Genomic DNA, 21,497 nt, shown 5'->3' with positions numbered 1-21,497 from the left:
AGTACTTTTCTAATACCGCTGTGATTTTGGGTTACGGCCCCACTACGAACGCGCAGGCAACATCTTGCTGTGCTGTCTCTGCCGCACTGAGGATGTTGAAGTACTGATCAACACATTGTTTAAGCATATCAAGCTATTCATTTGGATTCTAACTCGTGTTTTTGCTTAGGCAAATGGATCTTCAATCAATCTTTCTTTTTGGGGCAGATTTCTACGATAGTCCTGAGAAGTCTCTCCATTAGGTTAGCTCTTGTGGGTTTGTATAATGGCCATTTACTTCTCTGTCATAATAAAGGAAGAGCATAACAATTGATTACGATCAGCAGTCCATTATTGCTTGAAGCTCTTCTCAAACTTAACAAGATCCTTTCACATGGTAAGGAATCTTTATGATATGATATGATAGTTTATTTATATAGCGCCTATACACAATGTGTTTCAAAGCGCTTCAAGGAGGGAGGGGACATAGGAAAATACAGTTACATTCAGCAAAAGTCCTTGAAGCAATACAGAATGTGAAAATAACTATCATAATAGGCCTGTCAACATTTCTGATAGTGCAAGTGCATAGAACAAGTAAGGCAAGAGGTAATGGATAGGAAGGAGAACAAAGCAAGCAGTAACATTACTATGTCTGACGACAATTTACGCAGTGCAGGTGGTAACAAGAGGCGGGGTGGGAGGGGGGTAGGGGATGGAGGGGGGAAGGAGAACAAGGCACGCTACTGAGCAAAAATGTCGGTGACAAATTTGAATAGCAGGGGAGGGAGAGAACAAGGGGGGAGGAGGGGAGACAGACAAGCTGCTATCAAGAGTCACGGAACAGATGATAGGAGTAAGTGCTAGGAGGGGGAAATCTGAGAGGAGGGAGAATATAGAAGGGGGGAGTAGGAAGGTAGTGGAAGAGGATGGAAGTGAGGAGGGGGAAGGGAAGGAGGCAGGAAGGGGGTGAAAAAATGCAGAGCAAAAGAGGGGGGAGCAAGCAGGGTGAGGTCGCAGAGACACTCACGGAGGGGCAGAAGGCACACAGACACTCACGGAGGGGGAGGGGGGCACACAGACACTCACGGAGGGGCAGGGGGTCACACAGACACTCACAGAGGGGCAGGACAATGTTTATCATATCTCGGGAGGATAGCTCAGGAGCAATGTGCTCGCCTTGGAAGCAAGACGACTCAGAGCACCACAGGTTTGATCCCAGGGTCTGCGCTTAGAAACCTCTGGGTAGTAAGTGCGTTATAAAAACCCTATCCTATCAGTGTATGCAGCTCCATTGTGCATGCACAGTTATGGTTGTGTTAACTGTCCCAGGAAGTTGCCTTAGAGGGTGTCAGCAATAGCTTGGAGAGGTAGTTCAGGAAACCCTTCAAAGGTTGAAGATGCGCATGCTATGGGTGAGGTCCCGCAAAGGTTAGAGGTTACTTATCGATAGTGCATCAGTAGCTGAAAGCAGAAGTAGAGCTTCCCAACAAGCTTCACAATATAGGGGCCAATGGTTCACTGATGCCTGAATCTGGTCTCTGGAACTGGACCTGCCCACCTGTTGGAGCAGATGGTGCCGATTGACATTGATCAGGCACCTGATAAGGTATAGGGTTCAATATAACAGTGTTTTGTTTTTTAATCAAAGATGTCTTCTGATGATTCTTTCAGCCAGGGAACCCCATTGGAGCGCCAGATTAAGTAGGCTATAGACTTTTTCTGATTTAAGGGACTGCCAGATTTGCTTGCTCCGGTTTATGGTCATAAGACCGAAAAAAGAAATCTCGGAAAAAAAAAATGTTATGACATTTTTTATTGGAAATGGGGGGGGATCCCCCCAACCCCCCTTTTTTAATATTTTTTTATTTTTAACATTTTTTTTAAAATCCCGGACCCCAAAATAAATATATAATTAAAAAAAAGATAAATTCGACTTTTTTTTTTCGGTCTTTTTTTTTCAACATTATTGTTAGTCGAGAATTTTTTTCGAGATTTTGACCGACCACCGCTTGCTCCATCTTTAACTCATCAAACTTTTCCCAAAGCTTCCCCTTGGCGTCTTTCAGGGCAAGGGTTGTAGATTTGGAGTATCTTTTTGTATCTTCTGTGTAATAGTTGAAGTATTAATCCCATTGCATTTGATGAACTTTTGACACAAGAGTCGCTAGAGATGCTCCTAAGCACACAATCCTGTCTAAATCAAATGTTCTTTCCTAGGAAATTACTTTGTGACATCTCCTTGTGAATAATAGTGCCATTGACCCAGAATTGTTCAATTCTTGGGCAAATAATTGGTTGAAATAAAGTAGAATGGACTCACGTTAGGAGGGAGTGGCACGTGATTTGATCTGCTCCCATTCCCATAGGGGGTAAGTCAAGGTTTGGCATATTAAGAGGTCGGGATTGCTCTTCGTAATGCCCTTTAGTTTAGTGCTGAGACATCGCTCAAACCAACATGAATGTCAACTTTATAGAAGTCACTGGAATTCAGTGACTCAAATGACTCTCCATGTCACTGGTGCTCCCACCAGAGAACACCAGAACTGGTGTGAGTTGACAGAAGAAGAATGGAATGGTTTGGGGACCTGTATGTCCTGTATGTCTTTGTTCACCTGCAGTGCTGCTATTAAGGATTTGATAAACAAACCTCAGATTGAGTGCATCTTTTTTCTATAACAATGTGGTGCCCTTGGTCTCAGATTCATCAGTCGACAGATGCTTCAGGACAGCCCTTCTGCGGCATCCCTGGGCCCACCAGAGAACACAAAATGCTGTCTCTTAATGGGGATCTCATTGAATGGAGCCTTCTTGATGCAAGAGTCAACTGGCCCCTGGCCAGATGGGGCATACGAGGGCTCTTCCTGGCTGAACGAGAATAACTGTTACCCAAGATAAACATGATAAAACAATATAGGCAAATAAAAATCTTAAATAACTACTGAACCAACTTCTGAAGAAACCGGCTCATCCTTCAGTGCAGCAAAGACTTCCTGACCCAGGGACGCTCCATGCAGGGAGATCCCCATGAAGCGAAAGCATCAAAAAATGTGGCTCACATGTCCCCCTTTTCCAAGGGTTTTTTTTAGTCACATTTGTATGACTTATTTATGTAATGAAGTATGTTTTCAAATGAATATGACTTATTACAACTTTCATGAATTTCCTCGTGGCATTTATATATTGCAATCAACCTAGGATTGCTGTATGACTTTTGTGAACCTTTACGGAATTTGTTGTGATTCCAAAATAAGAATGATTGGATATTGGAGTATGTGTGGTAATGCTGCAGGCTGAAGGGTATTCTGATGCTTTTTGATCTGGCATGGTTTGTTCCCTTCCATAAGGCTTTATTCCCTGTTTCACTCTCTCTCTCTATTTCTCTCTCTCTCCAGGGTTAAGTCTTTTTACCGAAAAATGTTTACTCTGTATGTTTTCACCGCATTTTTGTATGTTATTTTTGCCATGAAAATGCAGGGAGCAGTGTTTGGCTGTGGCAACAAGGCATGCGGAGAGCGGGAGGCGGGGGTTTAGGTGGGTTGCGGTTGGCCCTCCTCCACATTCTCATTTCAACCAATTGCTAAGAAATGGCAGTATAAATACTGCAGTGAAAAACACATAGAACTCTCTCACTCTGTCCCTCTCATGTCTCTTCCATAATCCGTTTTTTTCCTGGTCTGCCGATCCTTTATGGTGCTGTGGAGCTGGACACACAAGGAGTGAACCGAGCCTCACTCAGGCCTTGTTGCGAGTCGTGAACACGACTCCCAGGCCTGTGCTCATCAGGGTGGGCTTGCTGGGGACATTACGGGAGCCTGAGGCCCAGGTTGTGGGTGAAGGTGTCTCAGAGGGGTCTAGCCCAACCTACCCAGACCTCTTATGGGGCTGTTGTCAAAGCTATGGTGGTACCTGGGGCAGGTCAGGGCTAGTTTGGCGTCGGTTTCATTGGACCTATAAACTGCCATCTCCAGCCCCAGTGGACTTTCAGGGGACCAGGTCTGTCGATGAATTTCCCAAATGCCCCCGTAAGCCCTGTATGGGCGTGGTGAACTGCCTGCTCCCTTCTGCCTCTTTGCCTGTGCCACCTGTGAGGGGATTACTCCTGCCAGTGTCTCTGTTAACCCGGCTGCTTCTTCCCTTTCAGGTGCACACATTTCGGGGGCCGCACTGGTGTGAATATTGTGCCAACTTCATGTGGGGTCTCATCGCACAAGGGGTCCGCTGCTCAGGTAAGGGTCTGGAAAGTATTATTCAGGCTTTTTGCATGTTTTGGAGACACTGGGGAGTGATGGCAGTGAGAGAACAAAGACAGTGCTGGAAACTAAGAAGAGGCTGCCATATTTTCAAAGCCTGGAGATTGTATTGTATATTTATAGAGCGCTCTTTCCCCACTTGTGTGGCCTCAATGTGCTTTTTCCTCAGTTGAACGCCCTTGGTGACCCTATTTGATGTGGCTGTTAGGTTCTAGGGGGTTTAGTTTAGGAGATGCATGTGTGCATGTTGCCGTTCTAGGACTTGGGTGGCTGGCAAGGCGCGACTAAGCAGCCCAAGTGAGGTCAGACACATGAGTGGGGGCTGGTGGGGGTTAGAGATAGCTTGCTCTTGTTGAGAGAGTCTATGTGAGGCCAGCTATACCAAATTCCTTTTGGGTGGGGGTCGCTGTATGCTAGTGGCAGAGGTGTTGAGGTACGTCTGATGTTGCAGTCTGGGCAGCTATATGTGCTCTAGACCGGATGTGCTTAGTCGTATGGACCCGTATGGATGATAAGGAAGCATCTTGGCTCATGTTGCTTGATCTTTCCACGGCCTTCGACCTGGTGGACCACGACAACATGGCCGCCAGGTTGTGTGAAGTGGCCAACTTTTCCCCGTTAGCCTGCAAATGGGTATTGTCATTTCTCAATAGTCGAGATAGTAGAGTTTTCTGCGGCAATGCTGAATCTGAGCCCATTGTTACAACTTGTGGTGTCCCTCAGGGTGCTTGCACCTCCCCATGTTTCTACAATATATTTACGGCTCCTTTGTTTGCAATGCTTGATCATGAGAACATTATATTGACCAACTATGCGGCTGACACTCAATGTGTCATCCCGCTCTCTGGAAACCTGGATGGTTCACAATAAGCTAGCACTGAACAAATCTAAAACCGAATTGTTGGTAATAGGGTCACCACATACTATTAATGAACTTGGTCCACAGTATGATAACTTCCAGTTGGGAGAAGAATCCATCAAACCCCTAAAAAAAGTGAAAACTCCTGGGAGTGACCTTTGATCAACACATGACCATGAAACCGCATGTCAGTAGTCTTGTCTCATCATGTGCATATCACATTAAACTTCTAGCACATTTAAGGCCCCTTATTTCACAGGATGATGCAGAGACTATTGCGAGATGAATAGTAGGCTCAAAAATAGATTACTGCTCTAGCCTCCTTATGGGAATCAATACGTCCGACTGTAACAGGCTCCAAATATGTCAAAACGGGGCTATCAGAGCCATCATGCAACTTATAGAGACCATGTTACGACAGCGAGACGTGAGCTTCACTGGTTGCCTGTGGCCTCTGGATTCCTACTCCGCACTCTGACTGCCATACACAAGTGCAGATCAGGGAATATGCCTGGATATCTACAACAGCTATTATCCATAAGAATTAACACAAGAACGCTGAGGTCAAATAATCTGCACCTCTTATCTGAACCAAAGTGCCACACTGTTAGAGTAGCCAATTCAACCTTCTCCTCCAATGGACCAAGAGCCTGGAATGCTCTCTCTCTGGAGATGAGATCCATTGACTCCCTAGAATTGTTTAAGGTAAGATTAAAGACCCATCAGTTCAACTAAATGATTCTGATATGCTCTTGAAATACCTTCTCTGTGGCTTTGCCTCGTGGTTACTGCTTTTTGTTATTTGTTATATTTGTCATGTAGTGCCCTCACGCCTTCGGGTCTATGGCCGCGCTATATAAATGTATTAAAGTAAAGTAAAGCTGTAGGCGTGTTCTATCGTGCATGTCCAGACTGGAATAATAGTTGCCTTTTTATATAGCTCTTTATGCTGGCTTCCTCCTGTAATAATAGTTGTTTGTATTACCCAATTTAAAGGTACTCAGTTTATCAGCCACAGAAGGCGGAAGGCCTGAGTAGGCTCTCTGGTCCTCCAGCCTTGTTCCCGAAATGGATTGCACGGTCTATGATCCAGTCTTTTCTGCATGCCGTCGGTGTCTGATCCAGCCTTCTGCATGCCGTCAGTGTCTGATCCAGCCTTTTCTACATGCCGTCGGTGTCTGATCCAGCCTTTTCTACATGCCGTCAGTGTCTGATCCAGCCTTTTCTACATGCCGTCAGTGTCTGATCCAGCCTTTTCTACATGCCGTCAGTGTCTGATCCAGCCTTTTCTACATGCCGTCAGTGTCTGATCCAGCCTTTTCTAAATGCCGTCGGTGTCTGATCCAGCCTTTTCTGCATGCTGTCAGGGGGAGTCGTCTATTGAGCAACAGTGCTTTAACACTGCTTCCGGAGTACGCAGGGCTTCTCCTATGACTCCATCCGTCATGCAGCTCCTCACTCCAGCGGCTTGTCCAGGTAGTGGCCTGGGGTGGCACGTTCTACCCCTGGAATCTGATTGGCCACCCCAGGTGCCACACCATTATCCTAAACTCTGATCATTATGCGTGTGCGCGCGCTCGTACGTCATGCCACCCCTGCGTCAGCGCCCCACTTGGGCCACCCTAGTCAAGAGTCTGGACACGCCCCTGGCTCCATGTGCTCTCCTCTGGACTGCAGCGCCCCTGCAGGCCTGCCCTGTGTTCTCCTATTCCTATAGCGCCCTGATTGCAGCCAATGCATGGCATGTAGCACTTCGCAAAAACCCTAACCAGGCGCATGGATGCCTCTCTCACTTATATGCAGCCTGCCAACGTGCTGGTGTCCAAGCAATGGATCTGCCCCCGGAATCCGGGCCCACCCTTGCACCCCAACCAGGCAGACACGTTTTTTTTTTATTTTGCATCAATCCCTTTGAGGAAAATGCTGTCATAACACCATTGGGGTTCAGCCCTCTGTGTGCTTTGATTCTCTCGACAATTGTCCATAATCCTGCCACCTGTGCGCGAACCCACAGACGGAAACCGCACATGCCTCGTGGCTTTATGTGGCATTTATTCAGTGGACTCTGCCTGGGCTTGGCTCTCCTGGCTGTTGTCTGTATTGTAGGTGCATGGCGGAAGTGGTTAAATTAGAACAAGTCCGCGGACTGTGAGCTGCGGCGCTGGGGGTAGCGTTCACGAGCGCTGCAGAAAGAAATAGCAAATCTAAGTGTGCCCGTGTTACTAAGGCGCATGCGCTCTGACAGAAGGGTCCACTGTCCTATGGTTTTGCCGAAAGTGGAGGGAGGGATGCTGGGTTTTACGATGGGGACCTGCCATTGGTCAGAATCGCAAGTCTCCTGGTCTGCCCCGTGCCTATAATCTCGCCATGTGTCCCCCAGCACTGGCTAGTGTCGGTTTTTATATTTTCCAAACTTGTGTACAGTTACAGATGTAATATATTTAAAGTTGAAGAAATAAAGAGGATTTTTATTCTTCAAGCAAACACGTCCAGTGGCGTAGTCAGGAATCAAATTTAGGAGGGGCACATAGGGGGCCAAAAACAAAAGTAGCGGGGGGCCATAGACAAAAGTGGGAGGGACACCTTGGAAAGGGAATGTGTGACATCAGAGAATATTTTGTGCACACCAACTACCCCCACCCCACTGCACCTCCCCCCCATCAGAATGCAGGCAGGAAACCATTCAGTGACTACTGGCCCAGCATTAGCAGTTTCCTGCGCTCCATTCTGATTGGAGGGGCTGCTCTTAGCTGCAGAGAGAACTGAACTGTTTTGATTGTTGTGCTCATGAGTCAAGCTGAGTGCTTATGAAAACTTATGACAGCCTCCCTTCACTATTTATTTCTGCACAATGGTACACTGCCCTGTTGTTCAGCTCCTGTGTTGTGTTGCATTGACGGGGCAGAGAGGGCAGCCCAGCTGAGGTAGGTGGGGCACAAGGGGGGGGGGGCAGGATTTCAGAGAGGGGCTTGGGTCTGCTCCAGACGCCCCCCTAGCAACGCCGTTGCTACTGATTGACAAGACGATTTGATTCAAGGCCCATTGTGTCTCATGCAGAGATTTCATTGCAGGTAAACTGCAATCCCTGTGTGGGGGGGAGGGGTCCGGGAGCACTGCAGTCTCCCCGGCAGGCTCACCCATCGGGAGGTCGGAATGGCAGATGCCAAGGGCGGACGAAGGAAGGATGGAGCTGATGCCGGATGAAACCTTGTGGAGGCCCCTCGGCAGTCAAAATGTGCCCCCCATCGCAAATTATTTGCTAATACGTTTTTAATTTTCTGCACCACTTTATTTTGATCCCTTGTCACAGGGCCCCTACAATGAGTGAGGCCCATAGGCCAGTGCCTACTTTGCCTGATGGATAATCCAGCACTTGATGGAGGCAGTTTTCTAAGTCCTGTGTTGAGGCGTGCTTTAGCGTGCCGGACGGCTTACGGTGGGGCCAAGGCGGCCTCTGAAACTCTTGTGAGTAGGGCGTTGCCACCATCCAGGTGTTGTGGTCCAATTTTCTTAGTCCTGTGTTGAGACGTGCTTCAGCGTGCTGGACGGCTTACAGTGGGGCCAAAGTGGCCAATGAAACTCTTGTGAGTAGGGTGCTGCCACCATCCAGGTGTTGTGGTCAAATTTTCTTAGTCCTGTGTTGAGACATGCTTCAGCGTGCCGGACGGCTTACGGTGGGGCCAAGGCAGCCTCTGAAACTCTTGTGAGTAGGGCGTTGCCACCATCCAGGTGTTGTGGTCCAATTTTCTTAGTCCTGTGTTGAGACGTGCTTCAGCGTGCTGGACGGTTTACAGGGGGGTCATGGTGGCCTCTCAAACTCTTGTGAGTAGGGCGTTGCCACCATCCAGGTGTTGTGGTCCAATTTTCTTAGTCCTGTGTTGAGACGTGCTTCAGCATGCCGGACGGCTTACAGTGGGGTCATGGTGGCCTCTCAAACTCTTGTGAGTAGGGTGTTGCCACCATCCAGGTCTTGTGGTCCAATTTTCTTAGTCCTGTGTTGAGGCGTGCTTCAGCGTGCCGGACGGCTTACAGTGGGGTCATGGTGGCCTCTCAAACTCTTGTGAGTAGGGTGTTGCCACCATCCAGGTGTTGTGGTCCAATTTTCTTAGTCCTGTGTTGAGGCGTGCTTCAGCGTGCTGGACTACTTTCAGTGGGGCCATGGTGGCCTCTGAAACTGTTGTGAGTAAGGCGTTGCCACCATCCTGGTGGGCGCTGACCAAGACTTGGACAACTGTTCTGAAACTCAGGGCAGGAATGAAAGGCTTGAATTTGCAGAGGCGTGCAGCCTGGTACTTCCCGCGTGCCGCTTCTTGGAGCCATGCTCAGAAGCGGAAGGAAAAGAAGGCAGGGCAATAAGTGACTGCATGGGTACAGGAAAACACTGGGATGCCGAGGTTTGCACACACAAAGGAATTAGGGGAAGGATTGTGTAGTGAGTTCATTCCGTCACAGAGGACTATGGACCCAGGCTTCAAGGCATGCAGTTTAATAAGGGGCGTAGACTTTTAAGTTTTCCCGGGGAGAGCCGGGTGGGTGCCGGGGAGTGCAACGGCTAAAAGAAAAGTCCCATTATAAGTATAGGGACTTTCATGAAAAAGAGCCTTTCCCAGGGAGGCGGGGGGGGGGAGAGGGGGGCCCGAGCCCCGGAGCACATGCGTACTCGGCGCCCCTGAGTTTAATGTCCTCTGGTACACAGGTAGGTTCGTAGACACACACGGTTTTAAGATGATGCCAGGACAGACACACTGGCCATCCACACCCAGCACCCCTAAAAGCCCGACCCGGTCACACACAACACATTCCACTCTGATCTCGCAAGATGCTGGATAAATTGAACCCTCACAGCACTCCGACATCACTGGCTGACCCCCCACCACCGCCTCACAGGCAGACACCTAAGATCATAACAGATTGATGGGGGCAGACATGACAGAGACCGGTATGGTACTGTCTGGAGGGCACTTTGTGGTCAGGGGCGTCATTCTTGGAGTATCTTAAAAAAAAAGATGCCTCACCGGCCTTCTCTGTTTCACTATGCGCTGTTTTGTGCATAGTGTAATAGTGCAACGCCCTGTGCGCTGTTTTGCGCATAGTGTAACAGTGCCGCCGTTATATGGCAGTCAGCACACATTACGCCCTGTGCGCTATTTTGTGCATAGTGTAACAGTGCAACGCCCTGTGCGCTGTTTTGCGCATAGTGTAACAGTGCGGCGTGTATATGGAAGTCCGGCACAGATTACGCACTATGCGCTGTTTTGCGCATAGTGTAACAGTGCTGCGTGTATATGGTAGTCCGGCACAGATTACGCACTATGCACTGTTTTGCACATAGTGTAACAGTGCTGCGTTTATATGGAAGTCCGGCACATATTACGCAGTATGCGCTGTTTTGCGCATAGTGTAACAGTGCTGCGTGTATATGGTAGTCCGGCACAGATTACGCACTATGCACTGTTTTGCACATAGTGTAACAGTGTTGCGTTTATATGGCAGTCCGGCACAGATTATGCACTATGCACTGTTTTGCGCATAGTGTAATAGTGCTGCCTGTACATGGCAGTCCGGCACAGATTACGCACTATGCACTGATTGCGCATAGTGTAACCATGCTGCGCGTATATGGCAGTCTGGCACAGATTACGCAGTATGTGCTATTTTGCGCATAGTGTTTATATGGAAGTCCGGCACAGATTACGCACTATGCACTGTTTTGCGCATAGTGTAACAGTGCTGCGTGTATATGGAAGTCCGGCACATATTACGCAGTATGCGCTGTTTTGCGCATAGTGTAACAGTGCTGCGTGTATATGGTAGTCCGGCACAGATTACGCACTATGCACTGTTTTGCACATAGTGTAACAGTGTTGCGTTTATATGGCAGTCCGGCACAGATTATGCACTATGCACTGTTTTGCGCATAGTGTAATAGTGCTGCCTGTACATGGCAGTCCGGCACAGATTACGCACTATGCACTGATTGCGCATAGTGTAACCATGCTGCGCGTATATGGCAGTCTGGCACAGATTACGCAGTATGTGCTATTTTGCGCATAGTGTTTATATGGAAGTCCGGCACAGATTACGCACTATGCACTGTTTTGCGCATAGTGTAACAGTGCTGCGTGTATATGGCAGTCCGGCACACATTACGCAGTATGCACTGTTTTGAGCATAGTGTAACAGTGCTGCGTGTATATGGCAGTCCGGCACAGATTACGCACTATGCACTGTTTTGTGCATAGTGTAACAGTGCTGCGTGTATATGGCAGTCCGGCACACATTACTCAGTATGCACTGTTTTGAGAATAGTGTAACAGTGCTGCGTTTATATGGCAGTCCGTCACAGATCACGCACTATGCACTGTTTTGTGCATAGTGTAACATTGCTACGTTTATATGGCAGTCCGGCACAGATTATGCACTATGCACTGTTTTCAGTATAGTGTAACAGTGCTGCGTTTATATGGCAGTCCGGCACAGATTACGCAGTATGCGCAGTTTTGAGCATAGTATAACAGTGCTGCGTGTATATGGCAGTCCGGCACACATTACGCAGTATGCACTGTTTTGAGCATAGTGTAACAGTGCTGTGTGTATATGGCAGTCTGGCACAGATTACGCAGTATGTGCTGTTTTGCGCATAGTGTTTATATGGAAGTCCGACACAGATTACGACCTATGCGCTATTTTGCGCATAGTGTAACAGTGTTGCGTTTATATGCAGTCAGTCACAGAATACACACTATGCACTTTTTTGCGCATAGAGTACCAGTACTGCGTGTATATGGCAGTCCGGCAGCGTGTATATGGGGTTTACTGGGCGCGTACATTTCTCTTCCCGAATGAATCACACGACACTCGGTGCCCTTTCAAGCTTCGGAACCCGTGATTTTCAGGAAAACGCCGGCAGCTGTTGACCTAAAAATCATAAGACTTCGATGAAAAACTCCCCCGATTCCCGTGACTCCTGCCAGGAACAGCATGTGTTCGCTGTTCAGTGCGTGGGCACTGGGTAGGAACTTCGGCAAGCTGAGATGTGGCTTGATAAGCCGGGCGCCAACTGGCACCGCCCCATCACCTTCTGAGGCGGGAACGTGGCTCCTGCTGTACCCTGAGGCCATTTGGCGAAAGTTAAAATACTGGCAAAGGCTGGGTAAGGTGGCGGGTTAGGCTCGCATTTCTTGTATCACGTGTTTGTATGTTTGCTTTTGTGTTACTCTTGTGTCATTTGTATTGTTAGTTTTCTGTGCCTGGTTCGGGGGTCCTGAAGCTGTCTGTCAGGCCTCATTGTGCAAAGCAAAGCAAAACACACCAAACGCCTAGGTGGGCAGAGAAACACCCAGCACGTGCCAAGCAAGGGATGCAGACCCTGCCACGGGACCCACCTGCCAGCAGAGCAAAGCGGGCAAAGAAACACCCGGCACGTGCCAAGCGAGGGATGCAGACGCTGCCGCGGGACCCACCTGCCACCAGAGCTAGGCGGGCAAAGAAACAACCAGCACGTGCCAAGCGAGGGATGCAGACACTGCAGCTGGACCCACCTGCCAGCAGAGCAAAGCGGGCAAAGAAACAACCAGCACGTGCCAAGCGAGGGATGCAGACCCTGCCACGGAACCCACCTGCCATCAGAGGCACGTGCCAAGCTAGGGATGCAGACCCTGCCACGGAACCCAGCTGCCAGCAGAGCTAGGCGGGCAAAGAAACACCCGGCACGTGCCAAGCGAGGGATGCAGACCCTGCCACGGGACCCACCTGCCAGCAGAGCTAAGCGGGCAAAGAAACAACCAGCACGTGCCAAGCGAGGGATGCAGACCCTGCCACGGAAACCCACCTGCCATCAGAGGCACGTGCCAAGCTAGGGATGCAGACCCTGCCACGGAACCCACCTGCCAGCAGAGCTAGGTGGGCAAAGAAACACCCGGCACGTGCCAAGCGAGGGATGCAGACCCTGCCACAGGACCCACCTGCCAGCAGAGCTAGGTGGGCAAAGAAACAACCGGCACGTGCCAAGCGAGGGATGCAGACCCGGCCACGGAACACACCTGCCAGCAGAGCTAGGTGGGCAAAGAAACACCCGGCACGTGCCAAGCGAGGGATGCAGACCCTGCCACGGGACCCACCTGCCAGCAGAGCTAGGTGGGCAAAGAAACACCCGGCACGTGCCAAGCGAGGGATGCAGACCCTGCCACGGGACCCACTTGCCAGCAGAGCTAGGTGGGCAGAGAAACACCCGGCACGTGCCAAGCGAGGGATGCAGACGCTGCCACGGGACCCACCTGCCAGCAGAGCTAGGTGGGCAAAGAAACACCCGGCACGTGCCAAGCGAGGGGAGCAGACCCTGCCACGGAACCCACCTGCCAGCAGAGCTAGGTGGGCAAAGAAACACCCGGCACGTGCCAAGCGAGGGATGCAGACCCTGCCACGGGACCCACCTGCCAGCAGAGCTAGGTGGGTGGAACCCACCTGCCACCAGAGCTAGGCGGGCAAAGAAACAACCAGCACGTGCCAAGCGAGGGATGCAGACACTGCCGCGGGACCCACCTGCCAGCAGAGCAAAGCGGGCAAAGAAACAACCAGCACGTGCCAAGCGAGGGATGCAGACCCTGCCACGGAACCCACCTGCCATCAGAGGCACGTGCCAAGCTAGGGATGCAGACCCTGCCAGGAACCCAGCTGCCAGCAGAGCTAGGCGGGCAAACAAACACCCGGCACGTGCCGAGCGAGGGATGCAGACCCTGGGGACCCACCTGCCAGCAGAGGCACGTGCCAAGCTAGGGATGCAGACCCTGCCACTGAACCCAGCTGCCAGCAGAGCTAGGTGGGCAAAGAAACAACCAGCACGTGCCAAGCGAGGGATGCAGACCCTGCCACGGAAACCCACCTGCCATCAGAGGCACGCGCCAAGCTAGGGATGCAGACCCTGCCACGGAACCCACCTGCCAGCAGAGCTAGGTGGGCAAAGAAACACCCGGCACGTGCCAAGCGAGGGATGCAGACCCGGCAACGGGACCCACCTGCCAGCAGAGCTAGGTGGGCAAAGAAACAACCGGCACGTGCCAAGCGAGGTATGCAGACCCGGCCACGGGACCCACCTACCAGCAGAGCTAGGTGGGCAAAGAAACACCCGGCACGTGCCAAGCGAGGGATGCAGACCCTGCCACGGGACCCACCTGCCAGCAGAGCTAGGTGGGCAAAGAAACACCCGGCACGTGCCAAGCGAGGGATGCAGACCCTGCCACGGGACCCACCTGCCAGCAGAGCTAGGTGGGCAAAGAAACACCCGGCACGTGCCAAGCGAGGGATGCAGACCCTGCCACGGGACCCACCTGCCAGCAGAGCTAGGTGGGCAAAGAAACACCCGGCACGTGCCAAGCGAGGGGAGCAGACCCTGCCACGCGACCCACCTGCCAGCAGAGCTAGGTGGGCAGAGAAACATCCGGCACGTGCCAAGCGAGGGATGCAGACCCTGCCACGGGACCCACCTGCCAGCATCTAGCTGTCCAGACAGGACACCGAGCCGTAGGGGTCATTTTATAATGGGGGAGGAGCTGGGGGAAGTTATTCCCCAACCTTTATGAGGCATTTAAATATTCCTCAGACTTTAGGGTTTCTGTTCTCTGATGTCTCACCTTCTGCCAGCCCCCACCACAGAGGGGGGCAGGTAAACGTGCCGCCCCACAGGATGCAGGTCAGCTGACTCCACATTTATGCCCTCGAGACGCTTACAGCTCTGAACAGGCGAGCTCTTTGCATGTCAATATATCAGTTCATGAAAGGGCGGAGCACATAGGTTTCCACCTCTGAACGCTACTCTAGACACACATGAAGGCTTGCAGGAAGCCACCGCCCTCTTTGAGCAGTTCGGGATCGTTTTCCTGAGACTTTAAAGCTGCTCCTCTGAGTCTATTGGACCTGCCCAATCAAGAGCACTCCCTACTAGCTTTTATTTTCATCATGGAGTTATTAGTACACGAGGTCCCTGTTTATAACAGTACTGTGCATTACATGGGAAAACCCATTGACAAATGTTCTTTTCATTAATAACACTACTTTGACACTACACAGCTCCGTCTGTGGCTTAGTGCACTCATGGCAGGGGCGAGTCCAAAAAAAATGTGGGAATTTCGGCCCTCGCAATTATGATGGCGACATTTTGCGCCATTACCGCTTGAACCCAGGCAGGCCACTCAGCCCCTAATCCTTCAGAAGGCAGTACCATGAGTATCATTGAGTACATGTCACAAAACAAACATGGATCAATCAGAGGTCCGGCAACCAAAGTGTTGTTTTATATTTTTTAAATGTTTAAATTAAAGTATTGTTACACTTTTGGCCAAATTAATTTAAGAAATATGATCTGGGTAGTTTCTGCCGGGTTCCCTTCCAGGTGGCTGATCCAATTAGCATCTCGGGGCGCTTTGCCAAGCCTGGGATATGGGTGCCTGTCCAAAAGCTTGGTACAACCACTAAGCAAAGTTCCTCAAACTTTCAGGTTTCAAGTGCTCCCCATCCACTTCTTTCTTGATCTTCCTGCTTAGTTTCTTGCTTTGTGGGCAGTTGGGGGCTAGACTGCCCCCCACCCCTTAGTTGCAACACCAAATCGGCAGCTGAAATTTGGACCTGCATTGAAGACCACTACTGTGCTGGCTCTTCACATAAGGACCTAGTTTCTCTTCACCATTTCCCTTTTGATGTCTGGCCACCTTCTTGTCTCAGGGTCCTAGCTTAGCTTCCCAACAGGCCACTCTAGCTTCCTTCTCGACATCTTGCCAAGTGCTTGTACCCAATGATCCTATGCTAGTCCCTCTCTCTTCTCATGACTATTCTCCTGTTTCTCCTGCAACTCCTCAACGCTTCAGCGCATGCTTGTTCCTCCAGCCCTCCCATCTCGCTCCGTTCAGACTAAGGGTTCGCCTCACTCTCTGTAACTCTTTCTGTCACCTTAATGTTATCAGTGCTGATGCCTTCTTCTGTAAACTCCTCCTCAAGTCTCCCCTCCTATCTCCCTGGCATGTTGACCCCAATCAGATTACTCTCGCATCTCCTTCCATCTACTGATAGTTGTCCTCGCCTCCTCTTCACTGCTTTAGCCTTCTTTACTCCCCTCTCCAACTCCCTTCCTCCAACTCTCTCTCTCCTCCACTCTTGCCCAAATGTTCTCCATCTCAAAGCTTCTATACACCAGCAAAACAGCTCCCATCTTTTTAGGGAGGGACTCTCTCTCCCTTTGGGTCACCCTCAGTGGTGTTCAGACCTTTTTATGCTGAGCTCCCCCTTGAGTAGAAATATTGTTGCTGTCCCCCCAGATGCCCTATCTGCTATATTTTCTATTATAAGCAGTCACCGTACTCCCTTTTTGACCTGCCTCGCGTGCCCACTGTGCGTCCTTTGGGCGCCCCTAAGGGACTAGCCCCACAGTTTGAAGACCACTGCTCTAAGTGAATGCACCTGATACTTGTGATTGCACGATTGCGGAGATTGTGCTGTTGCTATCTATTCTGGGATTTCTCGCACCTCTCTCGTGATAGAAGTTCATAGAGTTGCAGAATGTGCCTTTTTTCAGGCGTCGGCCATATTGTTTGGACCCGCGCGGTGTGCGTGTTAGTGAATGGACGCCTCCTCTCTTGGTTCTTCGGTCCAAGTGCCGCAGTGCTTGTGGCTTCTGGAACGCTTGCAGCACGTCCTAACCGGGCTCGCCACTGACCCTGACTTATCCCCTAATACCTTGCATGAAGCCGGCCCTGCAGGAACATATGGTCTTCCAGGTCATTGGAGTCTGGGAGAAGCTCATGCATGTGACAATCCTTTAAATGAACAATGCCATGTAGAAGCGGCCTGTGACGGGCCCGCCATAATCCTGGTTCACTGGGTCCAGCATCATGCCATGGGTAGTGGCACCCGGTCCCCTGGCCCATGCTAAGCCTTACCCCAAGACACATGCCGGGCTTTGCCACAGTGCAGTAACGACCTATTATCAGCACCAATAGGAAGTTTGCTCTATAAATACAACTGCTATTTGATATTACTGACATCTACGCATGTCCAGTGTGATACCTGCATGTATGTCTCCCTGTGAATGCCTCTGACCTCTTATGCACCCCTGAAATCAACGTGATGTGATTCAACTAACAAACGATGAAAACAGTAGCCTAAATCCCAAATATAAACGTGCATTTGTACGTTTTTTATTTGCATTTATTTGAAGAAGGGGATGTCAATTGCTTTCAGAAATGACCTGCAATAACACATGAACAGATGGCAGCGGCATTCCCGCGAAGGGTGCCTGTGCAATAGCACACCGATGAGTAGGAGTGGTGGCCAGGTTATGATGATCTAGAAAAGTGGGACAAATAAAAGGGGCAAAACAAAACAAACAGAAAAAATATATATAAGAAAACAGGTGACTTACAAAGGTAACATTACCTTAAAGGGCAAGTGAGTCACAGTAAAGATGAGTACTGTACAAATATACAAAATTACATTATTACCTGGCAGAACAGGAAGTAGTGGCGTCAGGTAGGTAGGATGGGGAGAGGGCGGGGGAGGAACCTCTTTAGTGGGTGTGTGAGGTTTAAGCGGAGCTGTGAAGAGATCCGCAGTTAGGATAGCTTCCTGATGGCAAGTGGGATCTTGTGGAGCAGGGCGAGTAGGGAGAAAGAGTGGAAACGAGAGAAGTCACGCGGTGTTAGAAACTGCAGAGGACTATTGTTTGATCACCTCATACCTGTAGCTTGGATGTGTACTGGGCTGTGGTTCAATGATGGTAGAGGCCAGTCTCCGGTGTGGCCCCACTGTCCCTCCTGATGCATCAGAGAGGGGCAGGTGGGTGCCCACAGTAGCAGCCAAGGCAGCAATCCCAGAATGGGTAAAAGAAAACAGCAGGATAGCAGGATGGCATGCCGCTGCTGCAGGTGGCGGTTTACAGTCAGCAGTAGTAAAGCGGAAGGCATCACGCCTTGGTGGGAAATCGAGAACAGTTAGCGGGGGAAAGAGGGAATCAAGAATTGGAGAATTAAAAGGAATGCAAGAAAGGGCAGGTGGAGGAGTCAGGAAACACAGGAAAACAAACTGGAGTAGCGAAGGATAGACCAAGGAAGCACCCACACTAGCATAAACGAACCTGTGCGTTGCAGAACCTTTAATTCACAGCTACATCCTCTTATAAAGAGCTTCTGCTCCCAGTGCACGCCGCCGTCGAATGCTGGCAAGTGCATCGGCCATCTTGAGAAGGGCATGTAGTGGAGTCCTAAGGCGGTGGCCATCTTTGGTGAGGTAAGAACAGTGATGATGGGTCCAGGATGGAGTGAGGCTCCACTTCCTCTAGTGGCACCAACCAGAAGCGGGCTGCCCATAGCAGAGGTGGGCATGGGTCAATTAGGGTGAATGGAGAGCAGGATCAGACTGAATGAGAGGGTGTGTAGATGGACACAGTCAAACAAGTACTGAGGAGGAAGACCAGTGATAGCTTAGTAGACTAGGAGAAGGAACTGAGTGGGCATGCATATAGAGGTTGCCAGCATGGTGTGGTTAGGTAGAAGTGGGGTGGGGTCAAGATAGGTTGTAGAGAGTGTGGGCCATAAAGTTGAGGACTTTGGAGGGAGGAAAGAGTAGATAGGAAAGCCAAGGAGTAGGTTTGAGTTTCAGTCAAGTTTGCGTAGCACAAGGGTGGAGATTAGGGTTTTAGTAAAGTGGTGTATAAGAAATGCCCACATTTTCGGAGTGGTAATTGCAGTCAGAGGTCGCTATCAAGCAGAAGCCCAATGACGCATGTCTTGGGCTGGGGAGCAAGAAGGCCGGACAGGAAGGATACAGGAGAGGGTAGGGTTGCTGTTGGAAACTGGAGGAAAGATTACTGCACTTTTAGAAGAAGTCATCATGAGACAGCAGAGAGTCATGCAGTGACTGATTGCTGTGAGAACATTGGTAATCTGTTCTGAGTTGACCGGGGTGAAGGAGGGAAAGGGGAAAAGACTTGGGCGTTGTCAGCAATGAGGTGATAGTGAAAGGCAGCAAATGGGATAACTCTTCCTACTGCAGAAGTATAGATAATGAAGATCAGAGGTCCATGGACTGATCCTTGGGGGTCGCTGTCAGGGAGGGGGCTGGTAAATTCAGATTTTAAAGGATCGACCTTGCAGGTAGGGGGCCATCCAGACAGGAGCAGTTTTGCGAAACCGAAGGCTGTGGAGAGTGAGGAGGAGGAGAGAGAAGTGCTAGACAGGATGGAAGCACAATGGCGGTCCAGAAGGATGAGTATAGAAGAGAGTGTGTAGTGGCAACAGTTGGAGACATGCATGTGTGCGGTCTCAATAGAGTGTTTACTACGGAAGGCAGATTACACTGCATCCCCAAAGCCGTTATCCTCGAGATACTCAGTGATCTGGTGAAGACCACCCTCACAAGGGCCTTTGAATAATGGGGATGGAGAGAAAATGGAAGATACTTTGCTGGCATGTTTGGGTCAGCAGAGGGTTTCGTCTAAGGGGTTAGGGCAGTTGCAGAATTGAAGGAGGCAGGAAAGAGTCCAGCAGAGAGAGAGAGATGTAACAGAGCTCAGGCAATAAGGGCAAATGATTGAGACTACGTCTTTGGCCATTTGGGAGCAAAAGGGTTGATAGGAGAGCAGGATGGGTTTGTGCTGCAAAGGATTGGTGCTAATTCAGTACAAGATTTGGGGGAAGCAGACAAGAATAGAAGTGGTGGTGGGCAGAGGTGGTGGGAAGAATGTGGGTGGGAGCGGGAGAGCGAGAAGGGCTATGAGAGTGTCACAAAGTTTAAGAGATTTTAGAGAAAAGGTAGTGAGCTAAATCATTACCAGAGAGGGTTGAGGCAATGAATATTGTTTTGGGAGGCATGAGGAAAAGCTGAAGTGTAGATGAAAGTGTGTGGGTGTGATTGTGAAGGTAGTTGATTAGACTTTAGCAGAGTCCAGTGCAGAGGTGAGAGCAGCAAGGGAATGTAGTGTAAGAGAAGTGTGGGGGTCTGTGATTTTTCAGTAGCTTCATAGGTCACAATGAATGCTTGTTTTGGGATCTAGATCTCAGAAGTGGTCCAGGGCTGAGGACGGGGATGCGAAGGGGAAAATGTGTGAGCAGGATAATGATGGTCAAATGGAGCTACAAGAGCATAGTGAGAGTCAGAAAAAGCATGGCCGATCGAAGAGGCATGAATAGGTAAAAGAGGCAGAAAAGAGATCCTCACATCTCCAAGGTAACAGGAAAAAGAGTCCAGCTTGAATGTCCTCTTGGTCATTGAATAGTGGAGAGAAGGGATTCCAAAATGGTGGCCGGGAAGTAAAGACGTGAGTGAGTCGATCAGCATCCCCAATGAGGCCAGTAAATACTGGCAAGGCAAAAAGATAATGCAACAGTAGACACCATTGTGGGGGCGTACGACATAGAATGAGGATCTGAGACCTGACACATATCGGAGAAAGGTTGGCGAGAGCAAGACAACAGGCGGCCCGGCGAGTGGGATCCCTGAACTACAGGAACATTGGCCGCGGCCCATCCCGAGTGCTACGGAGGGAAGCGGTTTCCAAGAAAGCTGCACAGCGGGGCGGCATCCAAGACAATTACATTGCACGGCCCCGTCGGAAGAGAGTTGTCAGGGGGCCTTGGCGGTACTTACACCACCTGTGAGTACAGACCCGTGGAGCCCTCCCCGGATGGAGGAGGAGACAAGGCAGGTGACCCACTCAGAGAGACCGATACCACACGAATGGCGGCTTGCAGCCCAGCGGCTGCGAGATGAGGAAGCGGTCTCCCATTGTTGAACAGTAAGTCAGGGGGCAGGGCGAACAAAGGACTAGTACCCGCTGGGCCTGGGAGCATATTCCCTCATGTATAAGGTCAAAAGCATGGGGAGCGCAGGGTAGACTGGCACACCTAAATGGCCCACCTGGACAGCAGCAGACACATAGCCCAAACCCACAGCACCCTTCAAGGGGGCCTCCCTGCTCTGATACACGGCGCAACGCACTGCCGCCACCAGGAAAGAGAAGCTGCCACTTTGTTTCATCCAAGACAAGGGTGGTTGGGCCCCGAGATATATAAGGCACATCTCAGCCTTAACATCTACAAACAGGACAGGCTCTCCCCCGGAGGAAAAGACCAGAGCAAGACACCCAAAAACATTGGTGAAAGGAGTGCGGGGGAACAATCGAGGAGACAATAGGGCCATCCCCACACGGCATACGTGGAAGCACAGCTGTAACCCCGCCAAACCCCAGGGACCCCTGGAACACGCGACACGTGCATTTAGGCATTCAAAATTCTTGTAAGGAATCCAATGCCGGGGGGCAAAGGGAAAGACACTACCCAGTAAACGGCTTTTGATGGCAATGCTATGCAATAGTACTACTCAACGCTGTTGGTCTAAAGAACCGTATTCCCATCCCCCCGCCA

The 21,497-nt window shown here is 50.3% G+C and overlaps 1 protein-coding gene across 2 annotated transcripts in view; it reads left to right on the top strand.

Annotated features, from left to right (window-relative positions):
- Nucleotides 1–21,497, top strand: part of CHN2 (chimerin 2) — a 938,196-nt gene that overhangs the window by 807,281 nt on the left and 109,418 nt on the right. For both annotated transcript variants that reach the window (XM_069648929.1, XM_069648930.1), the window contains one exon: nt 4,124–4,208. In XM_069648929.1, the coding sequence (XP_069505030.1) occupies nt 4,124–4,208 (85 nt within the window). The remainder of the gene's footprint in view (nt 1–4,123; nt 4,209–21,497) is intronic.

The sequence above is a fragment of the Ambystoma mexicanum genome, chromosome 2q (genome assembly GCF_040938575.1).
Source record: "Ambystoma mexicanum isolate Mex_15411 chromosome 2q, UKY_AmexF1_1, whole genome shotgun sequence".
Taxonomy (NCBI): domain Eukaryota; kingdom Metazoa; phylum Chordata; class Amphibia; order Caudata; family Ambystomatidae; genus Ambystoma; species Ambystoma mexicanum.
Note: the sequence above shows the minus strand (reverse complement) of the source record. Positions and strands in the feature narration are given on the sequence as shown.